This window comes from Lactuca serriola, chromosome 5 (genome assembly GCF_051521515.1).
Source record: "Lactuca serriola cultivar US96UC23 chromosome 5, Lser_US96UC23_V15, whole genome shotgun sequence".
In the NCBI taxonomy this organism is placed as follows: Eukaryota; Viridiplantae; Streptophyta; class Magnoliopsida; order Asterales; family Asteraceae; genus Lactuca; species Lactuca serriola.
In genome coordinates this window covers 267,636,621-267,648,227 of record NC_136412.1, presented here as the reverse complement: position 1 = coordinate 267,648,227, position 11,607 = coordinate 267,636,621, and the positions used below count along the sequence as shown (strand labels likewise).

The 11,607-nt window shown below is 35.9% G+C and overlaps 2 protein-coding genes across 2 annotated transcripts in view; both read left to right on the top strand.

Moving 5' to 3' along the window:
• Window positions 1-6,350: 6,350 nt before the first annotated feature.
• Window positions 6,351-9,098, top strand: LOC145054239 (uncharacterized). Its single transcript, XM_079002388.1, has 7 exons — window positions 6,351-7,506; window positions 7,578-7,694; window positions 7,792-7,970; window positions 8,059-8,152; window positions 8,333-8,410; window positions 8,528-8,629; window positions 8,755-9,098. Exons 1-7 carry the CDS (start codon window positions 7,030-7,032, stop codon window positions 8,896-8,898), a joined length of 1,191 nt encoding a protein of 396 aa, XP_078858514.1. The 5' UTR covers window positions 6,351-7,029; the 3' UTR covers window positions 8,899-9,098.
• A 160-nt stretch (window positions 9,099-9,258) lies between these two features.
• The window catches only part of LOC145054238 (ankyrin repeat family protein), a 2,408-nt gene continuing 59 nt past the window's right edge, over window positions 9,259-11,607 (top strand). Inside the window, exons 1-4 of the mRNA XM_079002387.1 lie at window positions 9,259-9,991; window positions 10,080-10,812; window positions 10,893-10,929; window positions 11,008-11,607. The exon at window positions 11,008-11,607 is cut by the window's right edge and continues 59 nt beyond it. Of these exons, the coding sequence (XP_078858513.1) occupies window positions 9,550-9,991; window positions 10,080-10,812; window positions 10,893-10,929; window positions 11,008-11,496 (1,701 nt within the window). The 5' untranslated portion in view covers window positions 9,259-9,549 and the 3' untranslated portion in view covers window positions 11,497-11,607. The remainder of the gene's footprint in view (window positions 9,992-10,079; window positions 10,813-10,892; window positions 10,930-11,007) is intronic.

The following is an 11,607-nucleotide window of genomic DNA, read 5'->3' as shown; positions in this document are numbered from 1 at the left end:
GTTATGATTGTTCTAATATTTCAACGTAGCAGTATACAACTCAGAAACTGAAATTGGCGTCAGTTGATTTTTAGGAAAAACAATCTAAATGAGAGTTGAAGATCCCGTTAATACCTATATGTATATATAAAGACAGTCGAGAACGGATGTCATATAAGAGAGTTATGAATTTTTAATGGACTTTAATAGTCTAGGTCTGTTAAAAATATCACTTTAGAAATAAAGTCACAACTAGTCGACGGAGTCTAAATGAAAGTTGTAGATTTTGTCGATAGCTATGCGTGGATATAAAACCCATCGAAAACAGAGCCCGTGTGAAGAAGATATGAACTTTATAGGGAACATAAATTCTTCCCCTGCACCCACGCGCAATGAGAAAGTGTGTCGCATGCACTGTCACTCGACCCATAATGGGATTTCCAAACAATATACTCGATATACCAAACGGACCATACCTCCAATATGATCCTACATGGTTCTTCCTTGCTAAGTGGATCTTGATGTAGATACTGATATTAGTGAGGAATCTAGACTATCATTAGTCGCTAGTAATATTAAACTAAGACTTAGTGACATTCATAACTAGGCCACGTCAGATGAAAAGTCAAGGATTTTGGTAGAGTGCTGTCGAATACTCTAGTCACCCACCTAAGTCAAGTGAGTGCATAGTTACTTTCTATTTATGCATAAATACAAGTATTCTAAATGCTTAATTTATATATGTGTTATATTTTCTATGTTTAATGTAGTCGTACAATATGATTGTTACTTAATTTAACCATATATTTATCATACTTAATAATAGATTGGGTAGTGAAGGGTTGTGTGAAATAACAAGTGAAAGGTTGTGTAAGATAATGGTTATGATAGGTTAGTGAAATTTGTGCGAAATAATGAGTCGTGTCTGTCATGTCTATTCCAAGTACTTTTGTATTGTTGTGCCTATCCTAAGTACTTTTATACTGTCGTGATTATTCGAAGTACTTTTGTATTGTTGTTCCTATCCCAAGTACTTTTGTACCGATGTGCTTATTCTAAGTACTTTTGTACTGCTATGCCTATCCTAAGTACTTTTGTATTGTCGTGCTTATTCCAAGTACTTTTGTACTGATGTGCCTATCCTAACTACTTTTGTACCGTTGTGCTTAACCCAAGTATTATTGTATTGTCGTTCCCGTCGTGACTATCCACAATACTAATGTATTGTCATGTTGTCGTGTTTACCCAAAGTATTATCATATTGTCGTGCGTACTCACCTAGGAATTATAGATGCCTGTTGAAATAAGTCCTTTAAGAAAGATCCATCGAGATCATCATATTAGGATTAGGGAGTGAAAATAATGGGAGTGAGGTAATTTGGTTATTTAACGATAATTAAAGATTATAATATTATGGGTTGAAAACCCTATGTACTCACCAATTGTCCCAACCTGGTCCCTCGAGAAACCTCACGCCTAGCGATTCCCTTTGTATCCTCATGACTCCCTTGACTAGAGTACGAATCATGTGCTTCCAGTAGTATGGGCCCAATACTACCTTCCACACTTACCCGCACTTTCCTCAAGATTCATCCCGATTCCCTTAAGTGACTCCCTAAAAAACGCATCTGCTAAAGCTAGCATGCTTCCTAGGTTTTCCTAGGATTTCCCTTCCCGCCACTCTCCGCCATCAGCTGCAGAAGAAACCCGCACTAACACCTGCTAACTACCTCACGAATATAATTACATGTAACAGACACTAGATAATTCTTCGACTGCAAGGTCTCACCCTAAAACGCTTGGACTCAAACAACAGCCATGCAATAGAGTTAAACCTAACCTTCTAAATTATCTAATTTCTACAACATGTAACCTAGTATCTTCTCGTGATAGTTAACTAGTATTAGCAGTGGTTCCTAAAAGCACAAAGCAAGCATCATTCGAGCATTGAGTTCTAACAAGAGCACTGCCTAACATGCCATCATAACATATCATTTGTAATCCAAACTAGCATGCAGTTCTAGGGGCTCATACAGTAACCATACAAAGACATCTCACCTACAATTTTGAGCAGATCCTTAATCTCGTATCTAGCATGCTATTCACATATTCGCATATCGAATCAATAAACATGTATGGGTATATCTCGACCGATTTCATGCATCACACCCCCTTCTTTATAGTAATAATCTCTTTATAAAATCATTTTTTATGAAAAACTTACCAAACCCTCAGTTTGAGTTCAGACACACCCGAGAGTGTGTCTGAATCCTTAAAACCAAGGCTATGATACCAATTTGTAACATCCTAAAAATCATAAGTAAAAAAATTTATTTTTAAATCAACCAAAATACATCAGATCATCAAATCAAACCATCAAATTATGCCAATGTGAAAATAGTTATCACAGTACAAATCCCAAAATCATAAAAAATGCGGAACATAGGTGGATTTGCGATCAGGCCGGGCCCTTCCCTTTTCGAGCTGGATGTACCTGAAACATAAACTTAAACCCTAAGCACAAATCTTAGTGAGTTCCCAAAATACCACATACATCAATCATACATATCATACCAAAACATGTAACAAGTCTATTTCACCCCTAAGTCTCTTCCGACTCGTTGAGTGCCTTACGGCACCCTGAGTCCCTTCCAAATTTATGAGTCACTAAGACAAAAAGCACATACAAACATATCAGTAAGTGTCACAAAGACATATAGCACATACAAACGTATCAGTACGTGTCACAAAGATCACTACTATCCTACAACATAATCTAGTAGGCTGACATTAGTGCCTTCGACCCACAAGTATAGTGAGGAAACCCACCTCAGTTTGAAGATAGACAAATCACACTCTCGAGCTGCTGCTACTACGACTCCTCACACTGAACATATCCAAATTAACCCTAACAAATAATCAGGGTAACAACCCTTAATAAATGGCCCAAATTATCATCTAACATGCTAAGGGTAAAAATACCATTTTACCTTTCTCTCAATTAAATCATCTAACCCTGGCCTAAGCCCATAAATACCTAAGGCCTAAATAATGGCCCAAAGATCTTTTAGTGAGTACGCTAGGCGTACCACCCTCTTAACCCTGCCATACAAGGGTCAAACAACGAAGGGGAAACATGGCTGAACGCTTTACGCTGAGCGTACACATATGTACACCCAACGTACTCTCCTGATGGCCAAAAATCACATTAAGCACTTAATGCATTAAGTCCAAACGTCCAAATCACATATCTTACTCTTGAAAACGTCTTAAATGATAAAGACATCAATTTGATGCCTTTGCATGGATCCAATAGGACCAACACCATTTTTAACATTCTAACTTCATATTATGACCATCAACTCATGCATGGTTTAGTTAAATCCATCAAAATGCCATTTTTATGCATCAGGGACCTCAAAAACATCAAAATCTAATATCTTCAGCTTCTGGAGTAGCTTGTACTCACATGAATCAACCTAAGGGACCAAAATATGCCAAAAACCCTAAACTAGATAGATCCAAGAGGTGAATCAACAAGGTGGAGACTTTATACCTCAAGAAGAATAATCAAGGTGAGCAAGGCCTGGATCTACAAGCTTCAAATCAACAAGTGCTTCTCCAAAGGGTTCTTCTTTCTTCAAGATGCACCAAAAACACACCAAAACACACAAAATGACCAATACTCTCTAAAAGGGGGTCAGGGTTTCGTGGGAACTGCTTTGGGACAAAGGATGTTGATGATAGAAGAGGTTTTGAGGTTATAAGGTGCTTAAATAAGGTCTAAACCCTAAATTTTAGGATTTGCCCCTGACTCGAGATACCTTGTGTACTCTAGGTATGCCTAGCGTACTAGGGGGAAAACCCCGTGTCCAAGTCTCAACAAGGTACGCCCTACGTACCTTAATTATGCCCAGCGTAATCGCCACCTTTTGCAAAATAATTAAACATTTAGAATTTAAAGGAATTTACCTGGGAACCGGGGGTTACAAGTTCATCCCATCAAAAGATGGAAGGAATTAATTTCAGTTCATAAGAGAAAGTGCAAGATTACCATATTATTACCCTTACCACCATCACTACCACCATTGCCACCAACGCTAACGCTACCACCACCCACCGCTCACATCACCGGCAACACTACCAACCGCCACAAACACCTTCACCACAACTAACCCCCTTCGTCACCACAACCAATCGACACCATAACCAACTACTACCGCCACGACAACCACCTTCACCCACTGCCACCATAACCAGCCACAATGACCACAACCAACAACTATTTCATTTATTTTCTCTCGTTAAGTTGAAATCGAGAACAAGTTGTTAGCCATTTGATTTTGATAGATAAAAAACAAACTTGAATAGGAGAATTTCCAGCAATAGCTACCACTTCGCAAGTTACACATGCGAAATCGGTATTTTGCCTGCAAAAATGACTAAAACAACGTCATTTTGATAATTTTTGCTTTTTGAAGGTATAGCCTATGGAATTATTGGATCTATGCTTTTAAATTGTATAAAAACTTTTTTTTTTTTCCATATTTTAGTTTCATTTTGCAGAAAGTGAATCTCAGAAATCCTCTCAATCTTAATCTCAAACATCGATTTTTCAATCTTAATCACAAACATCGATCTCGGTTCAAGGTTCATATATCTAAAAGTATTGATTACAAGGTTCATATATCTAAAAGTATTGATTACAAGCTCTTATGATTTGATAATTTGACATTATTTAAACAACTTTTTTAGTTGTTCGACAAATCATACTTTTCAAACAAAGATATATTTATGATGGTGATATCTATTAATGAAATATGACAAAATTTGTATATCACAAATGCATAATTTAGTAACTATTAGTGATGAATTCACTTCAAAGACATTACCTGCAAAAATGGTATTTTTTAATGAGAAATATCTTTATTTTACTGCACTTAGTCATTATTATAGGTTTCTTATGAAATACATTTCAAAAAGATGATTATGTTATTGTATTTGAGTTTTTGATGAAAACTTTAAAATTTATACATGTATTTTAGTTTTGTATATTTAGATTAGATTTAAAGTTATATATATATATATATATATATATATATATATATATATATATATGGGTAAAGTGAATATACCTAACAACCTTATATAAGCTTAGGTACCTAACCTCATCAAACTACGTCATTTTGCATTAAATTTTCATTGCAATCATCCAAGGTTCTTAAACTTCATCCCTAAATTTGATTTACTTCAAAATATTTTGGAAATTCATCATTATATTTCTCCTACATCTTTTCATTTGTAGCGGTAGGATATAAAGTCCATCAGATGATATTCGATAGAAAGACGTGATGTAAAAGAAAGATATTGTTGAAAGTCCAAAGAGTTTGGAAGTAATCAAGTTATGGGGTTGAAGTTTAAAAAACTTAGACAATTACAATGTAAATATGATACAAACCGATTTAGTATTATGGAGTTAGGTACCTAAGCTTATATAAGGTTGTTAGGTATATTCACTTTACCCTATATATATATATATATATATATATATATATATATATATATATATATATATATATATATATATATGATGTGTTATTTCTTTTGCCATATAATTTTATTTCTACGCAATGTACCGAAGAGAATACAAGAAATCATATATTCTTCTATTTCTTTTATTATTTTCATATATAATTGTGACACGTGTCATATTTAATAAAATTAATCAATTTTTATTATACTTGTCATCATCTAAGAATGATAGAAGATGATATAAAAAGAAAAAAAATTCTCTATACCCAAATAAGTCTTAGTTTTATAATAAAATTAGAAAAACATATTATCTTGTGTAGAGATGAGCATCGGAACCGGCCAGAACCGAAACCGGTTCGGGAATCGAACTTGGTGAAAAATAGGAACCGAACCGGACCAACGGTTCTACTGGTTCCTGTTCCTACCGGTTCTTACCGTGTCTTTAATGTTGGAACCAACTCTCGAGAAATAGCAATATACGAATCTTGTTTTTGTCAGTTCTACTAGTTCAGGTTCTGCTGATTCCAGTTCCTGGTTCCAAATCCACAAGAATATCATGTCGGTCCTGGTCCGATCGGTTCTATCCGGTTCCGGTTCCCCGATCCAAATGCTTATCCCTAATCTTGCGTGTTCCTTTAGTCATTTCCGTCCTTTTTGTGATTAGCCCATTTAATTTCTTAGTACTTCAAAATTAAATTGTGTTAACGTCCTTAATTTATTGTCTTCTATCTTTCTTTGTAATTTGAATTTTCTTAACGTTATAGATTAATTTGTAAAGAGACTTGAGCTCCACTCTGCCCTACCAACCACGGACCACCAATCTCTTATCATCCATGACGCTAAGTCGCTAACAATCCAAGCATCCAACATTACCTCTGATCAAGTTATCAAGTTAAAGGCTTAACCTTTACCCAGTACCCACCTCTTTGAAAATCTCTTCTACTTCCACTACTCGGTTAGTTCTTCCCTAATTTTATAATAAAATAAGATTTCAGACACCCATTCTTCATCAATTCAAACGAGTCGCACCCTAAATAGATTAGGGCTTTCCCCAACTCTTCTATCTATTGTCAAACCTTCATTTCAAGATTATCATTTTATCCTTTCTCTTTTCTATCTTTTATTTTCATTATGCAGTTTGCTTGATTACTATATCTTGATTGAATTCATTTTTTCTTTCTTGCAATCTTTTTATTTCTATTCGGAATCTTCATCAGTTTTTTGGTCTTCTGGGGTCTTGTATTTAAGAATCCGAATTATCTCAAGCACCCATTTGGAGTTAGGTTGTATAGATTCGATCTTTAGATCATCTAATTATGCCCATGTGAGCTTTCTCTATCGTCTTTCTTATATAGAGTATTTTGTACTTTTCCTGAAAGAACCCATAAATTTCTTGAATATTTTAGATTGTTAAGTCCATGGCGTATTCCACAATTTGCTAACTTCTTCAAGACCCATCATTCCTCTCTCTCGATAGATCTATATTATCGTTGTAATTTGCGTTCACTAGTTTAAGAAATGTATGGAACTCAAAGCAAGAGGGATTTGTCGCTTGAGATTCAATCACAAATCCCAATCTTGAGACCAAGCATTCATGCTAGAAGGGCAAATATTACAGTAAAGTTTCAAGATCTTTATGGGTTTACTGTGGAAGGCAATGTTGATGATGCGAACATATTGAATGAGGTGAGAGAGAAAGTGAGGGAACAAGGTAGGGTTTGGTGGTCATTAGAAGCCAGCAAAGGGGCAAATTGGTATTTGCAAACCGATGTATCCTCCGCCCTTAAAGCATCCTTGAAATTTTCAGTTTTAGTGAACGCAATCACCCTCAAGAAGCTAATAAGGAAGGGGATTCCTCCAGTTTTGAGACCTAAAGTTTGGTTTTCTTTATCTGGCGCTGCTAAGAAGAAATCGACTGTGCCTGATAGCTATTACAATGATCTGATAATAGCTGTCGAGGGTAAAGTCACCCCTGCCACTAAACAGATCGATCATGTAAGTTATACATATGAAGATTTTTCTGTTTTTGTCTTGAAGGGTATTTTAGACATTTTACACTCTTGCAGGATCTGCCTAGAACTTTCCCTGGTCATCCATGGTTGGACACTCCCGAAGGTCATGCTTCTTTGAGACGTGTTCTTGTTGGTTACTCTTTCCGTGATTCTGATGTTGGTTATTGTCAGGTAAATAAAAAATCCAACTTTTTTTTTTTTTTTTTTTGAATCCGTTATCCCTTTAATTTGTTTAAGATGATGAAAGATGATGCATATGTTGAATCAGGGTTTGAATTATGTTGCTGCATTATTGTTACTTGTGATGAAAACGGAAGAAGATGCTTTTTGGATGTTAGCAGTTCTTTTGGAAAATGTACTAGTCAATGATTGTTATTCAAGTAACTTAACAGGTTGCCATGTAGAACAACGGGTGTTCAAGGATTTGTTGAAAAAAAAGTGTCCAAGGTAATATTTTAATCTTTCAAGATTCTTCATAGTCTTTTTCTTTTTAAAGTTTACAGCTTTTAATCTTTCAAGATTCTTAAATATGCAGTATATATGCTCATTTAGAAGCCATTGAGTTCGATGTTTCCCTTGTTGCCACCGAATGGTTTCTTTGCCTCTTTTCAAAGAGCCTGCCTTCAGAGGTAGTAACATTTCTTTACTGATAATAGCAACATACTTTATTTTTGCAATTTTTGGGTAAAAAGTAAACTACATTTCTTATATTGGTAAAAAGAATAAAGTATGTTGAGATTTTTTGTAATTTAGATACATGTTTATGTATCTAAATATCTAATGGTTTCTTACTTACAAAACTTATTCAGACAACCTTGCGAGTTTGGGATGTTCTCTTCTATGAAGGAGCAAAAGTTCTATTTAATGTGGCTCTAGCTATCTTCAAGGTGATGATACACTTATACTCAATCCCATGAAAAACGAAAATTGCAACTTTTTTTTTTTTTATAAAAATGTTTGATTTTTTTGTCAAATGTCTGAAATTAGTCTTAAAAACATTGCAGATGAAAGAAGAAGAGTTGCTCACAACACACCATGTTGGGGATGTAATTAATGTAATACAAAATACTACTCATCATCTATTCGATCCGGATGATCTATTGACGGTAAGATAATTTTTGTCCTACTGACATCAGTTCCAGTCTAATCCAATGCATGTCAACCGCAGTATAACCTGTTCTGTGGTGTCTGTTTCTGTCAGTGTGACGTGATGTTTTGGTATTTTTTGTAGGCCGCGTTTGATAAAATGGGGTTTATGACAAGCACAAGTATAAATATATCAAAGGAAAGGAAAAAGCAAGAACCAGCTGTAATGGCAGAACTTGATCAGAGATTGAGACGCCTAAATTCTAATAATGCGGAAGTTGATAGCTGAAATTTGTGATGCAAGTTACAAAATTAATTCAAATATATACATGAAAATGTTGTAGTACAAATGCCAATTGGGCACTTTCTTTGGGTTGTATTAATATGTTTATGAGAAAACTTATTTCATGACAAAAAAAAAAGGATTTACCTAAGATCCTATAACATTGCTAATACGATTCTATTAAGTTAATATAATCTTCTTATTAATGTTGTTGTTATGATGAGGATATACGTTTGTGCCCAACATTAATTGTTTCAATATTTACTATAACAACGTAAAATTTTTTTTTTTTCATCAAAGTTTGTATTTTTGTTGAAAGAAGTTAAGAAACAAGAGAGAATTTCTTTATGATTCGCTTACTTCAATAAAATCCAAATTTTGTTTTGTTAAACTCAAAGAAACTCGGACAAGAGTCATCCATTTGGATATTGCGGTTTATAAACATCTGAATCATCTTCTTCCTGTAACCCCTTTCTCGCTTCAATCAATTGATAAACCCTAATTGTATTCCGATTACAAAGGAAATGCGATTTCGCAAAAACCGCCTCCATCTTCAATCTTTAACTACGAAATGAATCGACACTCTTATCTTCATCATCATCGTCATCACTTTGTTCAGACCCAGGTAGCATCTGTAAAATCAAAATCGTAATCGTTATGTCGGATTTGGACGACATTGACCTCGGCCCAGAAGACTTTTTGGCATCAGTCCCACTGAAAAAAGTTCCTTACGGCGATGTTTTCGAAGCCTCACGCGCCGGCGACGTCAACCGGTTGAAATACCTATTGGAGTCCGGTGTTAACGTAAACGCGCGCGACCAGTGGGACTCAGTGGCTCTGTATTACGCTTGTTTAGCAGGGCATCTTGACGCCGCCAGGATGTTGCTGGAAAACGGCGCAATTTGCTCCGAACACACCTTTGATGGTGATAGATGTCATTACGCGTCGTTGAATTTGAAGGTCAGGAAGCTCTTGAAGGCGTTTGAAGCTCGGCCGCCGCCGTTGGATCCGTTGCAGGGAGCTTTGAGAGAAACATTTCTTGGGTGTCTCGCTAATAGAGGTAATCTAGAGCAACTGGATGGTCAATCTCAGCTTACAGGTTCGTTCAAACATCTGATCTTTATACGTTTGATTAAGATTTGTTGTTAATCAAATTGAATATCGATCAGACCAAGTACTTTGATTAGGTGATTTGTCTAATGGAGGATCCAGCCCGGGCTATTTTCCTCCAGATGTTGTGTTCTATCTCCATGGAAGACCTATCGAAGCTCATAGAGTCATCTTGAGCGCTCGATCTCCCTACCTCAAGAACAAATTCCAGAACGATTGGAGGTGTCGCAAGGAAATAAGATTCTCTCGAGAAAAACTGTCATATCCTGCATTCTACAGCCTGATTCACTTCTTTTACTCTGATAGACTCGAGATTGCAGTGGACGACATGGAAGATCTTGTGAGAATATGCAAAGTTTTGAAGTGTGAATCATTACAAAAAGTGATAGAAAAGGAAGTGAGACATCAAAAATACGCAGATTATAAAGCCCTACAAGATATCGACAATTCACAAAGACGATATATCTTACAGGGCACTTCTCTTCCTGAAGATGATCGTCTCCCTGCTGCTTTATCCCGTCTTCTTCAAATATCTCTTGCTAATTCAACCAAAGAGCATGATGATCTTGTTTCACGAATGAAATTAACTTCATTGGAAGATGATCTTGCAGATGTTTGTATAAAAGTTGATGACAAGATCTTTCGTTGCCACCAGATAATCTTAGCTTCAAGATCCGAATACTTCAAAACAAGACTTTCCCGCATGGATGATTTCCTTGAAGGAAAAGAAGGTTTACCAAATTACCCTCTTCCACTTCTTGAAGAACGTGATCTTTCCATGGAAGCTTTCGAGAAAATGATCGAGTACATGTAAGACTCAATAACTTCCATTCCCCTTTTCCATTATAATATAAAAATCACATATATATATTTATATGTTTTGATCTCAGGTACACAGATGGTTTGAAGGATGTAGATCCTGATCAGGTACATTCTAACATTCTTAACATTCATGAATGATGATTATGAATTGAAAAAAAAAAATTGTTCGATTTCATACAACAGGCTGAAGAAATGTTTGATGCTGCTTCAAGATATTTGTTATTTCCACTTAAACGAGCTGTAGCTGATGCTGTTCTACCTCATCTAGAAATGATTCCTCCAGCAGAATTGTGTCAGTGGTTGATATTATCAGACATGTATGGTGTTTTGAAGATCAGGGAATATTGTCTGGATGTAATGGCATGCAATTTTGAGACATTTGCAGATACACGAGAGTTTAGAGCAATGGTTTTGAGTCTGCCACCACCTTCAGGAGATTCATCACTTCGGACCACTGTTCCAAATGCTCCTGGAGCTGAAATGAAGATGACAGAAGGGAATGTTCTTGATGATTTGCGTGAAAAGTGGCTGGAAATTGAAGCAGGAGAGCTTGATGAAAGAGATGAAAGTGCATTGCTGTTTGATAAGCGCCTTGAGATGCTTATGATGGTGGCAGAAAGGGAGCAAGCTCAAGCTCAAGCTCAACCTCACTCATCATCTTCTTCCTTCTGATAATCTATTTTGCAGGGAGTTAAGTGAGAGAGATTAGTGTTATAGACTTATAGTGTATATGTCACTTTCTATTCTTTCCTCTTTTTTGTGGGTTTGGAATAGTTAATGCTT